The sequence below is a fragment of the Chaetodon auriga genome, chromosome 14, assembly GCF_051107435.1.
Source record: "Chaetodon auriga isolate fChaAug3 chromosome 14, fChaAug3.hap1, whole genome shotgun sequence".
NCBI lineage: Eukaryota > Metazoa > Chordata > Actinopteri > Chaetodontiformes > Chaetodontidae > Chaetodon > Chaetodon auriga.
This window is the reverse complement of record NC_135087.1, coordinates 5,266,693-5,281,939: the sequence shown is the minus strand read 5'-3', so window position 1 is coordinate 5,281,939 and position 15,247 is coordinate 5,266,693. Positions and strand designations below refer to the sequence as shown.

General features: G+C 45.1%; 1 protein-coding gene across 1 annotated transcript in view; it reads right to left on the bottom strand.

Moving 5' to 3' along the window:
• Window positions 1-15,247, bottom strand: part of efna2a (ephrin-A2a) — a 74,886-nt gene extending 59,639 nt beyond the window's left edge. The window contains exon 1 of the mRNA XM_076749280.1: window positions 14,099-15,247. Coding sequence (XP_076605395.1) covers window positions 14,099-14,241 — 143 coding nt within the window. The 5' untranslated portion in view covers window positions 14,242-15,247. The remainder of the gene's footprint in view (window positions 1-14,098) is intronic.

The following is a 15,247-nucleotide window of genomic DNA, read 5'->3' as shown; positions in this document are numbered from 1 at the left end:
CTCACAACTCCTCTCTATTCCTTCATTTTCCATAGAGAGGCAACAGAGGGGAGAGAAGAAGAATCTTAATGGAGTGCTCCTATTCTCCTCTCACAAACCTCCTTCAGAGACAGGCGGAGGGAAGGGGTGGGGGGGGGGGGTTATGGGGGAGTTTGGGGGGGGGGTTCTATTTGGGCTACAGGAGGAGAGGGAGCAGCAAAAAGGAGGTGACTCATCACGGTCCTTTCATCATTGTGAGCATCTTCAAACCCGATTCTAATCACACTGTCTTTGACTTCATCATCCTCGGCGGCGTATTCATCGTCGCACCGGCACAGTCGCCGTTATCAACAATATCCTGTCGATTAGCATCAGTGTCAATATGCTTGTTATTGTCAACAACACAGCCATCATCATCATCATCATCACTTTCAGGGTGCTGTATCGTCTCCCCCTCTCTCCCTCTCAGCATCATCATCATCATCATCATCATCATTATCTGCATCATTCATCTGCTGCACTTGTTCTTCACAATAAGTGTGTTTAGGGTCCTGGTTATAGTCTGGTTTTTGGAGAATCCTGCTCATTGTTATAGCACATCCTGGTTTCCTGGGTAAGGCCTCACCACCTGGAGCACTCCAACAGGAACCAGGATCTGTGGCCCGTCCACACCTGATCCAGGTTTCTGAACTGACTTTCTTGGTACAGGACAAAGTGACTGAGATGGACCTGGATGCCATCAGAATCAGGATTATTGTGCTGCACTTAAACGCCACATCCCAAATAAAATCAAAACCAGGACACTGATGCTCACGTCCTACATCAAAAAGTAGTATATATATTATATTATAGTATATTTATTTACGAGTACACTTTGAGTTTTTGTGCTTAATTTAAAGTATGTGTGACATATACTTTAAAATGTGTACTTCTAAATAAGTGAAGTTCTACTTAAATGTATTAAAAAGGAATATACTAATTCTGCCATACTTGAAATGGTATTTCACAGTACTTTATTGTAAGTGTAATACAATTTGTACTTTTAAAAAAAGTACTAAATTACAAGCACTTTTAATAGTGATAGTAATTTGAAAAGTACTTATGCAAAGCTTTACTTATTTTCAAGTCCTTTGTAATACACTGTTAGCATGTTTAATTAAAGTGTACTTTAACTTCACTTCATTTTTCAGTATATTTCCAATGCATTGATGATATAATACAAATGTACTGCAGTGTGTTTTGAATGCCATGAGTCCTGATTTTCACTGGTGGACTTCAGTGCACTTAAAGTTTGTCAAAAGTTGCCAATTTAGCAACTATTTACACTTCAAGTACACTCAAGTATTACTCGAGCGATACTGAAGGGCTACTCTGAGTACACTTAGGTACACATGAAGGTGACAAAAACAGCACAAAGTGTACTTCATTCATTCATTTTTCACTTGGGGTAAATGCACACACTGTGAACTTTGCGTGCCGCTTGCTCAGTATTTTTACCTTCCTCGTGTTTTTTTTACTGCGTTCTATGTTTCATTTATTGTTCTTGACTTTTTGTCAATACTTCCTTTTTATTTTCTTTTTGTTTTACACCAAAATAAATTCCTTGTGTGTGAAAACCTATCAGGCGTTAAACCCTTTCTGACCCTGATCATGGTCATCATCACACTATCATCATCATCATCATCGTCTTCATCACACCACCTCTCTGTTAAATCAGTGTCATCATCGTTAGTGCTACTATCAACCATCATGATCAACATCATTATTTTCATCTTCACCATTTTATCATTTTCACCTTTCCCCTCCTCATCATCATTATCTTCATCGTACAACTGTTGCGATCATCAAACCGTCTCTCTTCGAGCATCAAAGTCATCCTCACTTTTGTTGGTAATCACTTTCATTGTTGTCATCTTTTCACTCGTACTCGCAACAACGACACAGCCGCCATCGTTATCGCAGCATAATAATCACTTTAATCACTTTTACGACTTTCCTCCTCCTCCTCCTCCTCATCACCACCATCATCATCATGATCCTAATCATCCAGATCTTCATCACACCAGAGCGATCACTGTCACATCAGTGTCATCATCATCCTCATCTTTATCGCTGTGGTCAAACCAGTATGATCTTCGTCACGTTAAGGCCATCACCATCATCGTTAGTACGAGCGACACCTCCGTGATCTTCATCGTGATCATCACCATCCTCCTCATCACACCGAGGCAATTCTTATCATCATCAGTGTCATCCTGACTGGTGGTGTAAAGTAACTATGTACTTTTACTCAAGTACTGTACAACTTCCACTACTACATTTCAGAGTATTTGAACCAGAGTATTTCTACACTGTGGTATTGTTACTTTTACTTGAGTAAGTGATCTGATTACTTCTTCTTCTTCCACCACTGATCCAAACTCACCATCATGAGCATCCCTGTCAAAAACATCACTGCCAACGTCACCTTCATCATTCTCATCCCTCACATCGTCATCATCATCATCATCTTCATCACGCCAGTGTGATCATTGTTATCGATTCTACCAGCAGCACACTTCAAGGATTTTAATCTCGCCCTCTGCCTCCTCATCATCGCATTCCCACTGCCATCTTCGTCATCCTCCTTCACTTTATCATACAAGTACAAGCGTATCATCATCATCATCATCATCATCATCATCAGTTTCATGAGATTTACTGTTTAATTGTTTGAATTTATGCCTGCAAGATGAACATAAATATAAAAACATAAATATAGTACTGTATTGCTGAACTAATATTATTTATATGCAGCATTAAATGCTAATGATCATTTTGTTTTCATTGTGTCATGTTTAGTGTTTTCGCTGTATTTATTGTCTGTATTTGTGGGACAAAGACACATTTCCTGCTATAGTCGGACAAAAGCACTCATCCGCCACCGCCATCATCATCATTACATCATCATCATAATTACCATTAATATAATCAGCATCACATGAAAACACTGACACGGCCATCACAGCCGCCATCATCATCACTGTCACCAGCCTCATTTTCCTCATCAAAACTTTAATCACCATCGTCACGTTTCCCGCTGTTTTCATTATCAGCTTCTTCGTAAACATCATTAGCATCATCGTCGTGATCAACACTGATTTTATTTGTGTAAATAAATGCCAAATGTCACTTTGGCAAGTTTGGATGCCGAGGCTGTCGAGCTGGACCAGGATATTCACGAGAGGTTTGTCAGCCTGGTGGGGAGAAGACCGGCCGCGTCGGGAACTTCAATTCTAAAAGCAGAAATAAATCAGCAGCTCAGGTGCAGAAAATCCCTTAAAATAGCTGCCCCTACATGAGTTCGGGACGCTCCCCTCAGCCTGCTGCTTTAAAATGCAGATGGCCAAAAACAACCTTTGTAAAAGGTCTTTTGTCCCTGAGGCTGCCAGCATCCTCGACAGCACCAGATGAACTATTACGACTGTATTGTATTGAATGGATCTGCGCCTGCTCTGAATCTCTAATGCATCAGCTGCTTAATTTATGTGTTTACTATATCAGAGGTGAGACTGAAGACATGCTTCCAGCCAGGACCGTGGGCACTGATGACAGATTCAAGCACCATCGTTAGCATTAACACCTCTGCTGTCATCCATGTGTTCATCATCACTAGTGCCATCAGTATCGCCTTCATCATATCGCAATGATCAATATCACCTCCTTTCATCCTCCCTGTCTGGAGGCACATGAGATTAGAGGGCAGTTTTCTAATATAAAGCCCTCTGAGTCGTGCTTAGAATTAGCTCAGGATTAGACCTGAGGTGAGGATTATTATGCAGGTCAGAGGGAATATTGTGGCCCGCGCAAAATGACACAGAAGGTGGCTCGCATATGGACACCTCGGAGAGCCGTATAGGAATCAGAGGGCCGAGTTAGTTAGCAGCCTCGGCACCAAGCAGAATTAAGTAGCGACAAAATCATGAGAGCCGCGCAGCATCTGTTGGTTCTGCCTTATTATGCTCCATTAGCATAGTGTCAAATGAGAGTTTGTTTACAGTGGCCCCGTTCTGGATGAAACAGGTAGCGGGGCGTCCATAGCTGGCTGGGAATGAGACGCTTTCTCCCCGGCTCGTCTGATGGATTACAATGCAAATGATTCACTCGCTCCTTCTTTTGTTTGACTTTCCTCTCCTACTGTTTGAGAATCTACCGGGGATTCGTTTTTTGGATGAAGATGAGAAACCGATTTTCATTACCGCCGCACGCACACACACAAACACACACACACACACACGCAAACGCAAGCCAGGAGTCTTGCGATGCTATTGTGTAGTGTGACAAAGAGAAAGTAACCCCCCGAACGTTTTTAGGGTGAACTTGGTTGCCAAATTGTTTGGTGAAAAGACGTTTAGGTGATTATCAGCGTGAATGTTAGCGGGGTCGACTCCTCGTCGCAAGGAAGCATCCGCATGAGCAACGCATCCATCCTTCGCCTCATCCCTCCACCTTCGCTTCCTGTATTTTAAATGCCAACTTTCTCATTCTAAAAGCTGTTCACGCCAGAGGGCATCTTTAACATTGGCCGAGGCTCCGTGCTAAAGGCCAGTGTTTCCCTGTAACAGCAGCCCCTCGACATTCACCTGCTGGGACCGTCCAACCATGTGCTGATAGCTGCTCTCCCTCCAGCTACGCTGCCGCACGTCTGCTTTCATACTTCCAGAAGTAATCTTCTCCCACTTCCTCTTTCTCACCTCCTCTGATTTCCACCACATTTTCCGCCTAATTTCTCCTTCTGCGTCTCCCTTCCTTCGCTTTCATACTCCTCCCTCTACCGCAAACTTTCAGCTTGTTTCTCCTAAAAAAAAAAAAAAGGAACGGCCTCGTCTTTTTGTCCTTCTTCATATTCATGCTCTGAGTGTCCCTAATCCTTCAAGTAGATCTCTCTATTTCCCTTTCATATTTTTGTCTTCCTTTGTCTCTCAGGCCCAGTCCGAGGCGCAGCCAGACATGGTGTATGTGTTATTATCAGTCTCCAGCTGGTCTATATGAAGACTGAGCGGCCGGGGTCCCATCAGAGCATCAGGCAGACAGAACCGAAAGGGTCCTATTCTTTCGCTCGGCTAACACAATCAGCACAACCAGCCGGGACCTGAGGAAAAGTATTGGAGGGGAGCAGAAACAAGGATGGAGCAGGAATGACAATGCCCATTGTTCGCTATGCATTGAGCGCGGTCTGGCGTCTTTCATATTCTGGGCTAGTATCTGCGCATTTTGTCCTCTCTTATTCATGCTTTCATTCCTTCATCCCGCCTGTTGGCCTCTCAGCCTCCTCTCAAAACCCCACTGACTTCCTCTATCTCCTAACTCGAACAGTTCCTCCCTCTCTTCATTAAAACACGAACTCCTGGGATCTCCCCAGGTTGTTTCGGAGCACTTACATCATCACCGCCATCACTGCCATATTCATTACCATCAACAAACCTCATTAGCGGAAGGTAGCAACAGAAGCGGCACTGCAGCGTTCTGGCTTTGCTCATTCTTTAAACCTGCGCCGCCGTGTGAGCAATCAAACGTGGGGGGATGTTAAGTAAACATTTCACATCGCATTACAGATTCAGTGCCATGCTGCTGACATACTAAACACATCATTACACTCCTATGGGCAGATGAAACGATTGTGATATTTGGCAGAGTGCAGACGCTCTCAGGGCACGACTGAAATGGAAAACCTTGCACAGCAGAGGTGTGGTTTCACTCGCTCTGTGGGAATATATATATTTTTTGGGAAACCTACTTTGAAAAAGAAATCATTTCTAAGACAAGGATTATGATTCTAAGCCACTTCCTTAATAACAGAAAGAATAAAATCCCTAATCCTAAAGTGAAGGGAAGATATGGCTGCCAGAGAGAAATACAATCATGGCGATGGAGACATTTCTCAATCTGACATAGATTTTTACTGCTAATTGTTACATGTAACGACAGTAGACATGACTGGCGGTGTGTATTAACACAGGGGGCCGGGGTTGCCGTCGGCTCGTCATGAGACAAAGATCAAATGTCATGCACGGCAGAAACAGAGGAAAAATCAAGCTGCTGTGAGCGAAAGGTTACAGAATACACACATCGTCTTGCAACATGTAAAAACATTTAGATTTTTCTTTAAATCTGCATGTTTTCCCACAGTTTATACGGCAAAATAAATGTCCTGCCAACATTGTGCACAAGTCCAAGACTTTCTTTTGCGTGACTACATAAGTGTTTACCATGTTTGCACCAGGCAACACTTATTTTATGTGCTTTTAAAATATAACTTTCATTTGTAAAATAGAACAATGGATACAAGCTGAATAAAGTACCATTCGTTTGGTTTATTTCAGGGTGGCTGGCTGTAAAGGGCAAGATTTAAATCCCAGTATAACACAATAAAGTCTCAGTCTGCAACTAATGCGCTGGTTTTTCACAATAAAATACTCAGTTGCTCCGTCGTCAGTCCATAAAATGACAAAAACACTCCTAAAGAGGCCCATCAGTCTTACTCAGAACTCAAGTTGACATCATTAAACAGCTCTTTTTCACAGCACGTTGTCACAGGTGTAATTAATCACATTAACGGCGCTGAGAGCCGGCGTGCACAGTGAGCCCACCTCAGGAACACCTGCATGGAACGCATTAATGTAATCAGCTACACCTGTGTTTGAAGAACGTTTGCTTTAAAAAATAATCCAAACGTATTCAATTAGCAAATGATGGAAAACAGTGAAAAGAAGCAAATCCTCACACTTTAGAAGCCGGAGCTAAAGACTTAAACAATTAGGAAATTATTGTCAACTAATCAATTTTTCCAGCATCATATGAAGGCTTATTATCACTACAGCACGAATGTGTGGTGGAAATTTGCTCTGACCTCAGTTTATACTTATTTAATGGGACACAGAAGTCCGTTTTGCAACAAGACAAATGTGTTTCCAGCAAAACGGTCATTGTCGGCGCTGCAGGCTTTGCAGAGTGTGCCATCAAAACTTTTTGTGCGCATGACTTTGTTCTTCAATCTCACACTTAATGTTTCATCATGCACCGCCCGTTGTTTACTCCACTGTCCCATCGCGATGTGTCTTAGCTCTTTTTCTTCAGAACTACATCATTACGCCGTGTGTCTCCTCTCTCTTGGCAGAATTTGGAGATTTCTTTATTCCACAGAAACAAAGGAACATCGCTGTGGTCAAGAATCACAGAGGCATTTTGTCAAACAACCGCTTTCTTTTTTTTACTTTCATACTTTAACTAAAGGAATTGGCAGCGCATTTATCACAGGCAGACAAACTGTTCCACTCTAATGCCCCTGAATATTTGGATGACCTCCTCCTGCCAATCACTGTATTGAATCTGCTGATGACTAAGATCAGCTACACTGGATCTCGTTATGTAACTGCTTCTCCTGCTGAGCTGGGAGAAATCATTTCCGATGCAGGAGTCCTGACTTTAATTACTCAGAGTATCATTTTTAGCTCGACGTGAGAGGCTCTGGATCCCACTGATAACTCATGAGACCGGCGTCTCCAAACATAAGCCATAGCAGTGCTGACATTTTAAACAAACACATAGCGCTGTCCAATCATGTAGGTCATGGCAAGAACGCGCAAGCCAATGTGCTGCAGCTTTGTGTGAGCATGCACAGAAAGAGGCTGCCTGAGGCGGGGGTCCTGTACAAGCGAAACATGTTAACCACATCCCAACGGGACGAGGGAGTGAGGGAGGGAGGGAGGGAGGGAGGGGAGAAGTCGTGATACAAGACAGAGGAGATAAGAGAGAGTGGAAGATGAGAGCTTGATAGGGAGACACAAAGCCGGAGAGTCAGAGAGGAAGAAAGGATGGGGAGAAGGAGAGGTGGGTGGTGGTGGTGGTGGTGGTGGAAGATGGATTTAACCCAGGGGCAGGTTTGAGTCTGACAAACTGTCAGTAACTGAGCGGGGGTGACTACAAGTCTACATGTAAATTGGATGCAAATCTGTGTGTGTGTGTCTGTATGTGTGTGGTAGGACTGAGGAAGTGCTAGTGACAACACATATCACTGGGCGCCACGGGGGACACGACGGACAGACACTAGTGTGTGTGTGTGTGTGTGTGTGTGTGTGCCAACGGTGTGTGCGGGTAGCGCGTTGTCGAGTGCACGTGCGTGTGAAACTTTCCGTGCGCACTGCACGTATGAGTGTGTGGGCGCGCCGTGCGTGAGACTCTTCTTCCTCAAAGGCTGTGTGGGTGCGTCTGTGTCTGTGTGTGTGTGTGTGTGTGTGTGTGTGTGTGTGTGTGTCTCCAAGGAGACAGATTCTGTCCCATAGAATGAGAGTGTCGTCAACCATCAGCACTGCTCACTGACATGGAGTTCCTCAAAGACACCGAGATGAAGAGAGAGGAGAGAGGAGGGAACAAAGAAGAAGAGGGAAAGAAAGTCTTTTGAAGGATAAACCGTGGGATTAGATAAGGTGCTCCTTCTGGACCATTGAGCCAGTGTATGTGTGTGTGTGTGTGTGTGTGTGTGTGTGTGTGTGGCTAAGGGTGTGTGTGTGAATGTGTGTGTGGAGGAGAGCCCATTGCTCTGAGCACATTAGCTGCTCGGGGTGAACAAAGCCCCTCACCTGCAAGCTTTATAATATGGGCCTAGCAGCCAGAAGGAGGCTCAGTGTGTGTGTGTGCGTGCGTGCGTGTGTGTGTGTGTGTGTGTGTGTGTGTGCGTGTGTGTGTATGCACATGCATGCTTGTGTGGCAGCCAGCAAGAGGAAAAAGGATGGGTTTTTACTCAATAGAGAGCCAGTCTGGGTCTATGTGCACTTGAGCATGTGCATGTGCCCCATATCTAGCTTCCAGTATGTGTGTGTGTGCGCGCATGTGTGTGTGCACGTCAGCGAGTAAATAGAAAAATGGAAGCTGCCTTACCTATTCAATAGACAGCTGTGTGGTTTGTACAGTATGTGACTGTGTGTAAGTGACCTAAATCTAGCTACCACTGGTGTGTCTGTCCATTGATATGTAGGTGTGTGTATGTGTGTGTGCGCGCCTCCAGTATTCCTTCATGCATGTGGCATAAATCCTTTGATGTGGTTCTGGGAGATTTCCAGATCCTGTTCATGTGTTGCAGTGCTGTTGTGATAATGTGTGTTCTGCTACTTTGTTGCGGCACCACGTATCTCATCACAACAGGAGAATGGACAACGCTCCGAGTGTGTGTGAGCGGCTGCTCCCCGCCGTGACCAAAAGTGGCCGGAGCTGTTTGAATTGGATTATCTCATACATTTTCTATTATCCAGCAAGACCTTGAAAGAGATAGGCCTGCTGAGAGCCAGAGCCCTTCACATAAAGGGTTTGGCCAATTTGTAATATGCCCGCTCTTTCAAGTCGGACCATTTGTTTAAGTCGTTTTATTCATCTGGACTTAACCAGGTTAGTCTCGTTTGGATCAAGGCCGTGCTAAAGCGGACCTGGCTAATGTAGCGACAGCACGATTAATTAGCAGCTAGAAGAAAACAATTAAAAAGCGTCCGTGTGGATGGTGATTAATCCTAAAAAAGGACACAAGAGAAAAGTAGAGCAAACAAGAGTGAGGTACACAGAGAGGCTGTCGACGAACATTAATCGAAGCAATTAAAGCAAAACATCACCTGTGGTGGGAAAATATGGAGCATGGAGTCCATGTCCACAGGGGACGCCAATTCTTAAAGCGCCAGTCCACCCAAAAAACATTTGACGTCTCGCCATGAACACATTTTCAGCTTTGTGTGCCAAGATTTTCAGACACCTATTTCTGTCACTCCAACACGACGGGTTACTTGGGGACAACTTGTCAGTGAGAGGGAAGGTCTATAGATTTTTGTCCAGGAATACATGTGGAGCCACGCAGAAAACATGCATTTTTAATGTCCCGGTGAAGAGGTGCATGGCTGAAACAGGCAACACGACTGATGTAAGGTCATTCTGGCTGCTCAGACACAGCTAATTCGTTAGCAAACATTAGCCTATTTGCAGGCATTCAGCAGCTTGAACATGGGTTTCTGGCCTCCTGATGAATTTAAGTCCAACATTCACTCTCCTGCTCTCAGGCTCCGCCACCCCCGAGGGACGTATCTGGCTCTTTAGCCGTTAAATGCTACAATATGTCCACCGGCTACACGACAACTTCGTCTCTCTGCCATTTGGTGCTGATCAGGGAGCGTGCAGTCTGTTTTTGCAGCTGCCTGTTGCTGCTGAGAACTACACTGATGAGAGTGAACCAAAGCGGTAAAGTTTCAGGCTGTGAAACCAAAGCAATGCATTAAAATCATCAACGGACGCCAGGTGGGTCATATGCTGCTTTAGCTGTAAGAGGAAGTCGGACTGGAAGTACGATCGCAACGTTGCTGATGTAACTGCAATATTTTTGGCCCAATTCCAGGAAACCTGCTGCATATTCCTCTAAAAGTGTATGCTGGCAGAACAAAACCAGTGAGAGGTCATCAGTTCTGTAAATAAGAAGTCAGTAGTTGTGACCTTGCGGCGAACGTCCTTCTCGAGCTGTTTTGCTGGGAACAAACTTTCGATGCACCCGAGAAGAGACGACGCATCCTGATAGCTCAATGCAAGCTGTGTGCTTGATGTTGTGTGATCAATTAAGACACACAGCTGTTCCTTTTCCCAGCTGTTTGTGTCATTTCGCTGCTACAGACAATAGCCGTCGTTCGGATGGGACGCATTAGTCTCGCACACTCGCCGAGCTTCTCGTCAGCGCCTAAATCACCGCCCACTGTGTTAATTGGTGACCTTTCAGAAATATCTGAACTTCAAGCGTGAGATACTCGCCTCCATCAAATGTGTCATGGAGGACTTGATACAAAAGAGACACACTGGGAAATTCAATTTTACATTCTGCTGTGTGTGACATTGCTCGTCCAAAATATTCATGCTAAACGTTGAGTGAAGCCAGAGTTCAATACATGGAGTTACAGAGTCAGGCCTACCTTGAAGAACAAGCTAGATGAAGGTGGATTCTCTTTTCAGCAGCATTTACTGGTCTTTCCACTTCCATCACACTACTTCCTGGTTTGTCTTGGACATGTGATCGAATAATCCAATCAGGAGTTGGGAGGGCAATAGGTAAATGTGAGGTGGAAACCCACACAGGCACATTCAGGTGACTGGGACGGCTTTAAATTACTGGTAAAATATGAGATTAAACCTCCAGCTAAATTAAACTTTGTTCTTGCTTTGTTGTGTTGGCCAGTTATCATTTATTCAAAAATTTTATTCAGCAAAGCATCTGCTCAGGTTTGGGATTGAGGTGACATTGCTACAAGTCAGCTGGGGCGAGAAAAGATCAATCAAATGATAAGACGAGTTGTAAACAAGTCAGCAGTTTAGCCAAATTAGCTAATTCACTTTATTTGGAGGTGAAACCAAGATGATGGATTTTTATGACGGACGGTTTGTCAGCAGTGGAAAATAATTCTGTAAATTTAATCAACACGTTTACTAAAGTACAATTTTTGAGGTAGTTTTCTTGAGGGTCTGTAATTGATGCAGCTTTTTATTTCAACTCCACTGTGTTTATCCAACAGCTACAGTTTAAGTGAAGTTTAGATAAAATCATGAGAAAAAAGCAAAACAAATCTGATTTAATCCAGTTGTTCTGACAGCTTTTTGTCCTGCTCCCCTTCGTGCCTCGTTCGGAGCCCCTTGTCATAAATCATGAGCAGTTCCACCAAAGACTGGTCTCCCTTCGAAAACACTCAGTTTCTTATGAGTAACTTCACGAGGTTCAAAGAGGTTAAATCATCTGTTACTTCACAAAAACAGCAAAGACTAGAGAACGTCCCAAAAAGTGAAAACAAAGTTGTTCTGCAGATCTTTGTTTTTTCCGACCTCATTAATCACCTCGCAGCCGCTCAGGTTTATCTGATGACCCACTGAAGGGGGTCCGACCCTCAATATGGGAAACGCTGGACTAAAGAACCCAAACTGTTCCTTCTTCCACCAACCAGCTGCAACAGTAAAATACTCTAACAATGTCATATATAATAATATATGAGTCTCTGGAGCATTTTTAAGCACTTTTAATACTTTCAGTAATCTTTGCTGATTGTATTTCTGTGCTTTTACTTCAACAAGATTTGGAATACTTGACCTTTACTTGCAAGGGGGTGATTTTATACTGGACCTCGATGTTTCTTCTTCCACTGGTGCAGTTTGGGGATAACTTACCATCTCTATCATTTCATCTTCTCAGTAAACTTGCTAACCTTGGAGTTGTTTACCAGTATGATCTTCTGAAAGCTCTATTTCTGGCCCCGTTGGACTCCTTTTTAGCAATTTCGCAGCCTTCACAAATCACAGCAAGTAACCTTGGTGAGTACAATCTTACCATTATGACCAAAACTTTGTCAATAACCCAAGCTGCAATAAACCAGAATGATCCTGTACATTTTTCATGAGCTGGGTTGATCGTGGCGTCTGTCTTCTCATCTCTCCCTGCCAGCGGGCTGGTTTTTCCACAAAAACCTGCCGTAATCCTCAAAGTTTAGAAAGAGAATTAGCTTTAGATTAAAGTTGAGGAATGAATGTTGTCAGTGGAAGGTCCTCACAAATGCAGTGGCACAGAGTTGTGTGTGTGCAGAAAAAAAAGGCGCAGCATGAGCAATGACAGTGCCAGGGTCTAACAGGGGGAACCAACCTCGCCAGGGCTCCAGAGTCTAGATTCATTGCTTTAGCAGCAATGCATTTTTGATGTGCCCCCTTTCTGCTTCAACTTCTCCGTACGACCCTGACGGGATAACAGCGCCCCCAGCAAACCATCCATATAGCTTAAATTTACCCTGTGACGTTTGCAATGTGTAGGTGTTTGTATGTGTGTGTGTGGTGAGGAAGAGGGAGCGCAGGGAGACGAAGAGAAAGACAGAAAGACAGAGGGAGACAGCGAGAAAGGGAGAAAATGTTCCCCCTTGCCTGTTAAATATTTGAGAAGCCTTCTGTGGAAAAGTGATGCAGTCAGAGACAGGCCTGTTAGCTCAGTGTGTGTGTGTGTGTGTGTGTGTGTGTGTGTGTGTGTGTGTGTGTGTGTGCGTGTGTGTGCGTGTGTGTGTTTGGTTGATGCAGAGAGAGAGACAGGGCTGTTAGTTTGAACTAATTCAGCCGTGAGCGAGCAAGAGGGAGCACTTTCACTGTTTATTTATCTACCTGGGAGAGAGGGAGAGGGTAAAAAGAGAGAGAGACAGAGAGAGAGAGAAGAAGAGGAAGAAGAGAGAGAGTGAGAGAATGAGTAGGGAGAGATGAAGAAGAAGAAGAAGGGAGAGAGAGAAAAGAGAGAGAGAGAGACTGGCCAGGTTGTCACAAACCATTAGACAGACGGGCCCAGTGTGCTCTGCCCCATGTTAATGAGAGGGGCCCGGCTAAAGACAACTGTGCGTGTGCGTTGCCGCGTGCGTTTTGAGTGTGCACGTTTGTGAGTGTCGTGCAGCCTCGCGCACATGCGTGTGTTTATGTTTTCTTTTGCGTTTATTTGTGGATTTTTTTTTTTTATTTTTTTTTTTGCACAAGTGCTTGCAATTGACGGAGGAATAATGTGGCGCTTGGCACAAGTGGCTGAAATTAGCCGAGACAAAGGTGAGGGCTGTGTGCGTGTGTGTGTGTGTGCGTGCGTGCGTGTGTGTGTGTGTGTGTGTGAGAGAGAGAGAGAGAGAGAGAGGGAGAGAGAGAGAGAGAGAGAGAGACGGAGTACATCTTTAGACATTGACGAGAAGAGGAGGCAGGATGCCCTCATTGTCTAAGACAAAAGGAGCTCCCTGTGCCACAGAACAAAATATCCAGTGTGCGTGCGCTTCCACTTGAGCGTGTGTGTGTGCGCGCGCGTGTGTCTGTGTCTGGTATTCTCATTATAAAAGGCATCAATATTGCAATATTCAGTCAAAACACTGCTGAAACAGGAAGAGGATAAATGGTGGGGGCAAAGAGTGTGGACGGGTGTCATGTGGCTAAAAATGGATGAGTGTAGTTCCATTTAGATCGTGTTTAGCAGTAGTTTGAGAAGTATACGTGTCAGGCAGGTAGATATACAGTATGTCACACACACAAAGAGGGAGACGCACACTTAGGCCTAACTCGTGCTAAAACTCACTTGGGGTTGGAGCTGTTCCAGTAGACAGCGTGTCTGTCAAATATGATCTTCTCCTCTGCCCACACGGACACCCAGGACAGGATGGTCAGCACCATCACCTCCATCACCCACTTCTGCCCGAGCTGGCACCACATCGTAGACATCCAGGTGGAATCTCTCTCTCTCTCACTCACTGGGATCAGGCTTTCAATGCGCTGCTGCTGCTGCTGCTGCTGCAGAAATCCTCTCTAGATCATTAATGTCCGTCTGCGCGTCTTTGGACAAATCGGGTCGGCGGTTCATGGATCGTTAACTGGCTTGATGCGAGCTCCGATAACCCCCCAAGGCTGTTTCAAGTCATACTGAACGGCTGAAATTCACTTTCAAACTTCGTCAGCCGCACGCGGAACAGTGGGATGCACATGTTATTTATAAGCGCGTCGACGGCGGGATGCTGCGAGTGCGTCTCCTCTGCAAGGTCCGAAACTTTTCTCCCATTACGCGCAGCCGGGGAGATAGATGCGCCACCTGGATTAGATCCCCTTCTTTCTCCAGAAAAGAAAAAAAATATCACAATTAATCACACTCCAGAATTCATCCGAGGTTCGTGATTCTATCGGCGGAATCGTTGCTCATCAGCAGACGCAAGACAACGTCAAAATCGGCCGTCATATTTGTTTACCCAGATTTGTGTTGGGTATGCAGCCTGGCGCGCGCTTTGTTCCGCTCCTCTGACACCGCGAATCTCTCCACAGCCTAAAACTGCGTCCACTTGACCTTTTTTCTTATCGCGGTTCAAAGAATTACATCCCAGACGGACGAGCACGCTCCTCTCCGCGATTTTCAGTCCAAACTTAACGCACAATAACAACTGCGAGACGGGAGCATCCTCCTCGCACACCCACACACACACACACACACACTCACACACCACAAGCTCTCACAGCATCTCAACTTGGTGATCCCTCCGCTGTCACTGGCTCTAATCCAAATGTGACTCCAGCCGCGGTGCGCCTTCGCTCTCGGTGCGTCACGCTGACCGGCGCCGCCAGGGAGCCGCCGTCGATGATCACCGCTTTAATCCGAACACGCTCCCATGCGAACCCTCCACCTATGGCGGCAGCAACACTCACCGGCACCCTGAATCAGTCCAAGTAACCCCCACCCCCC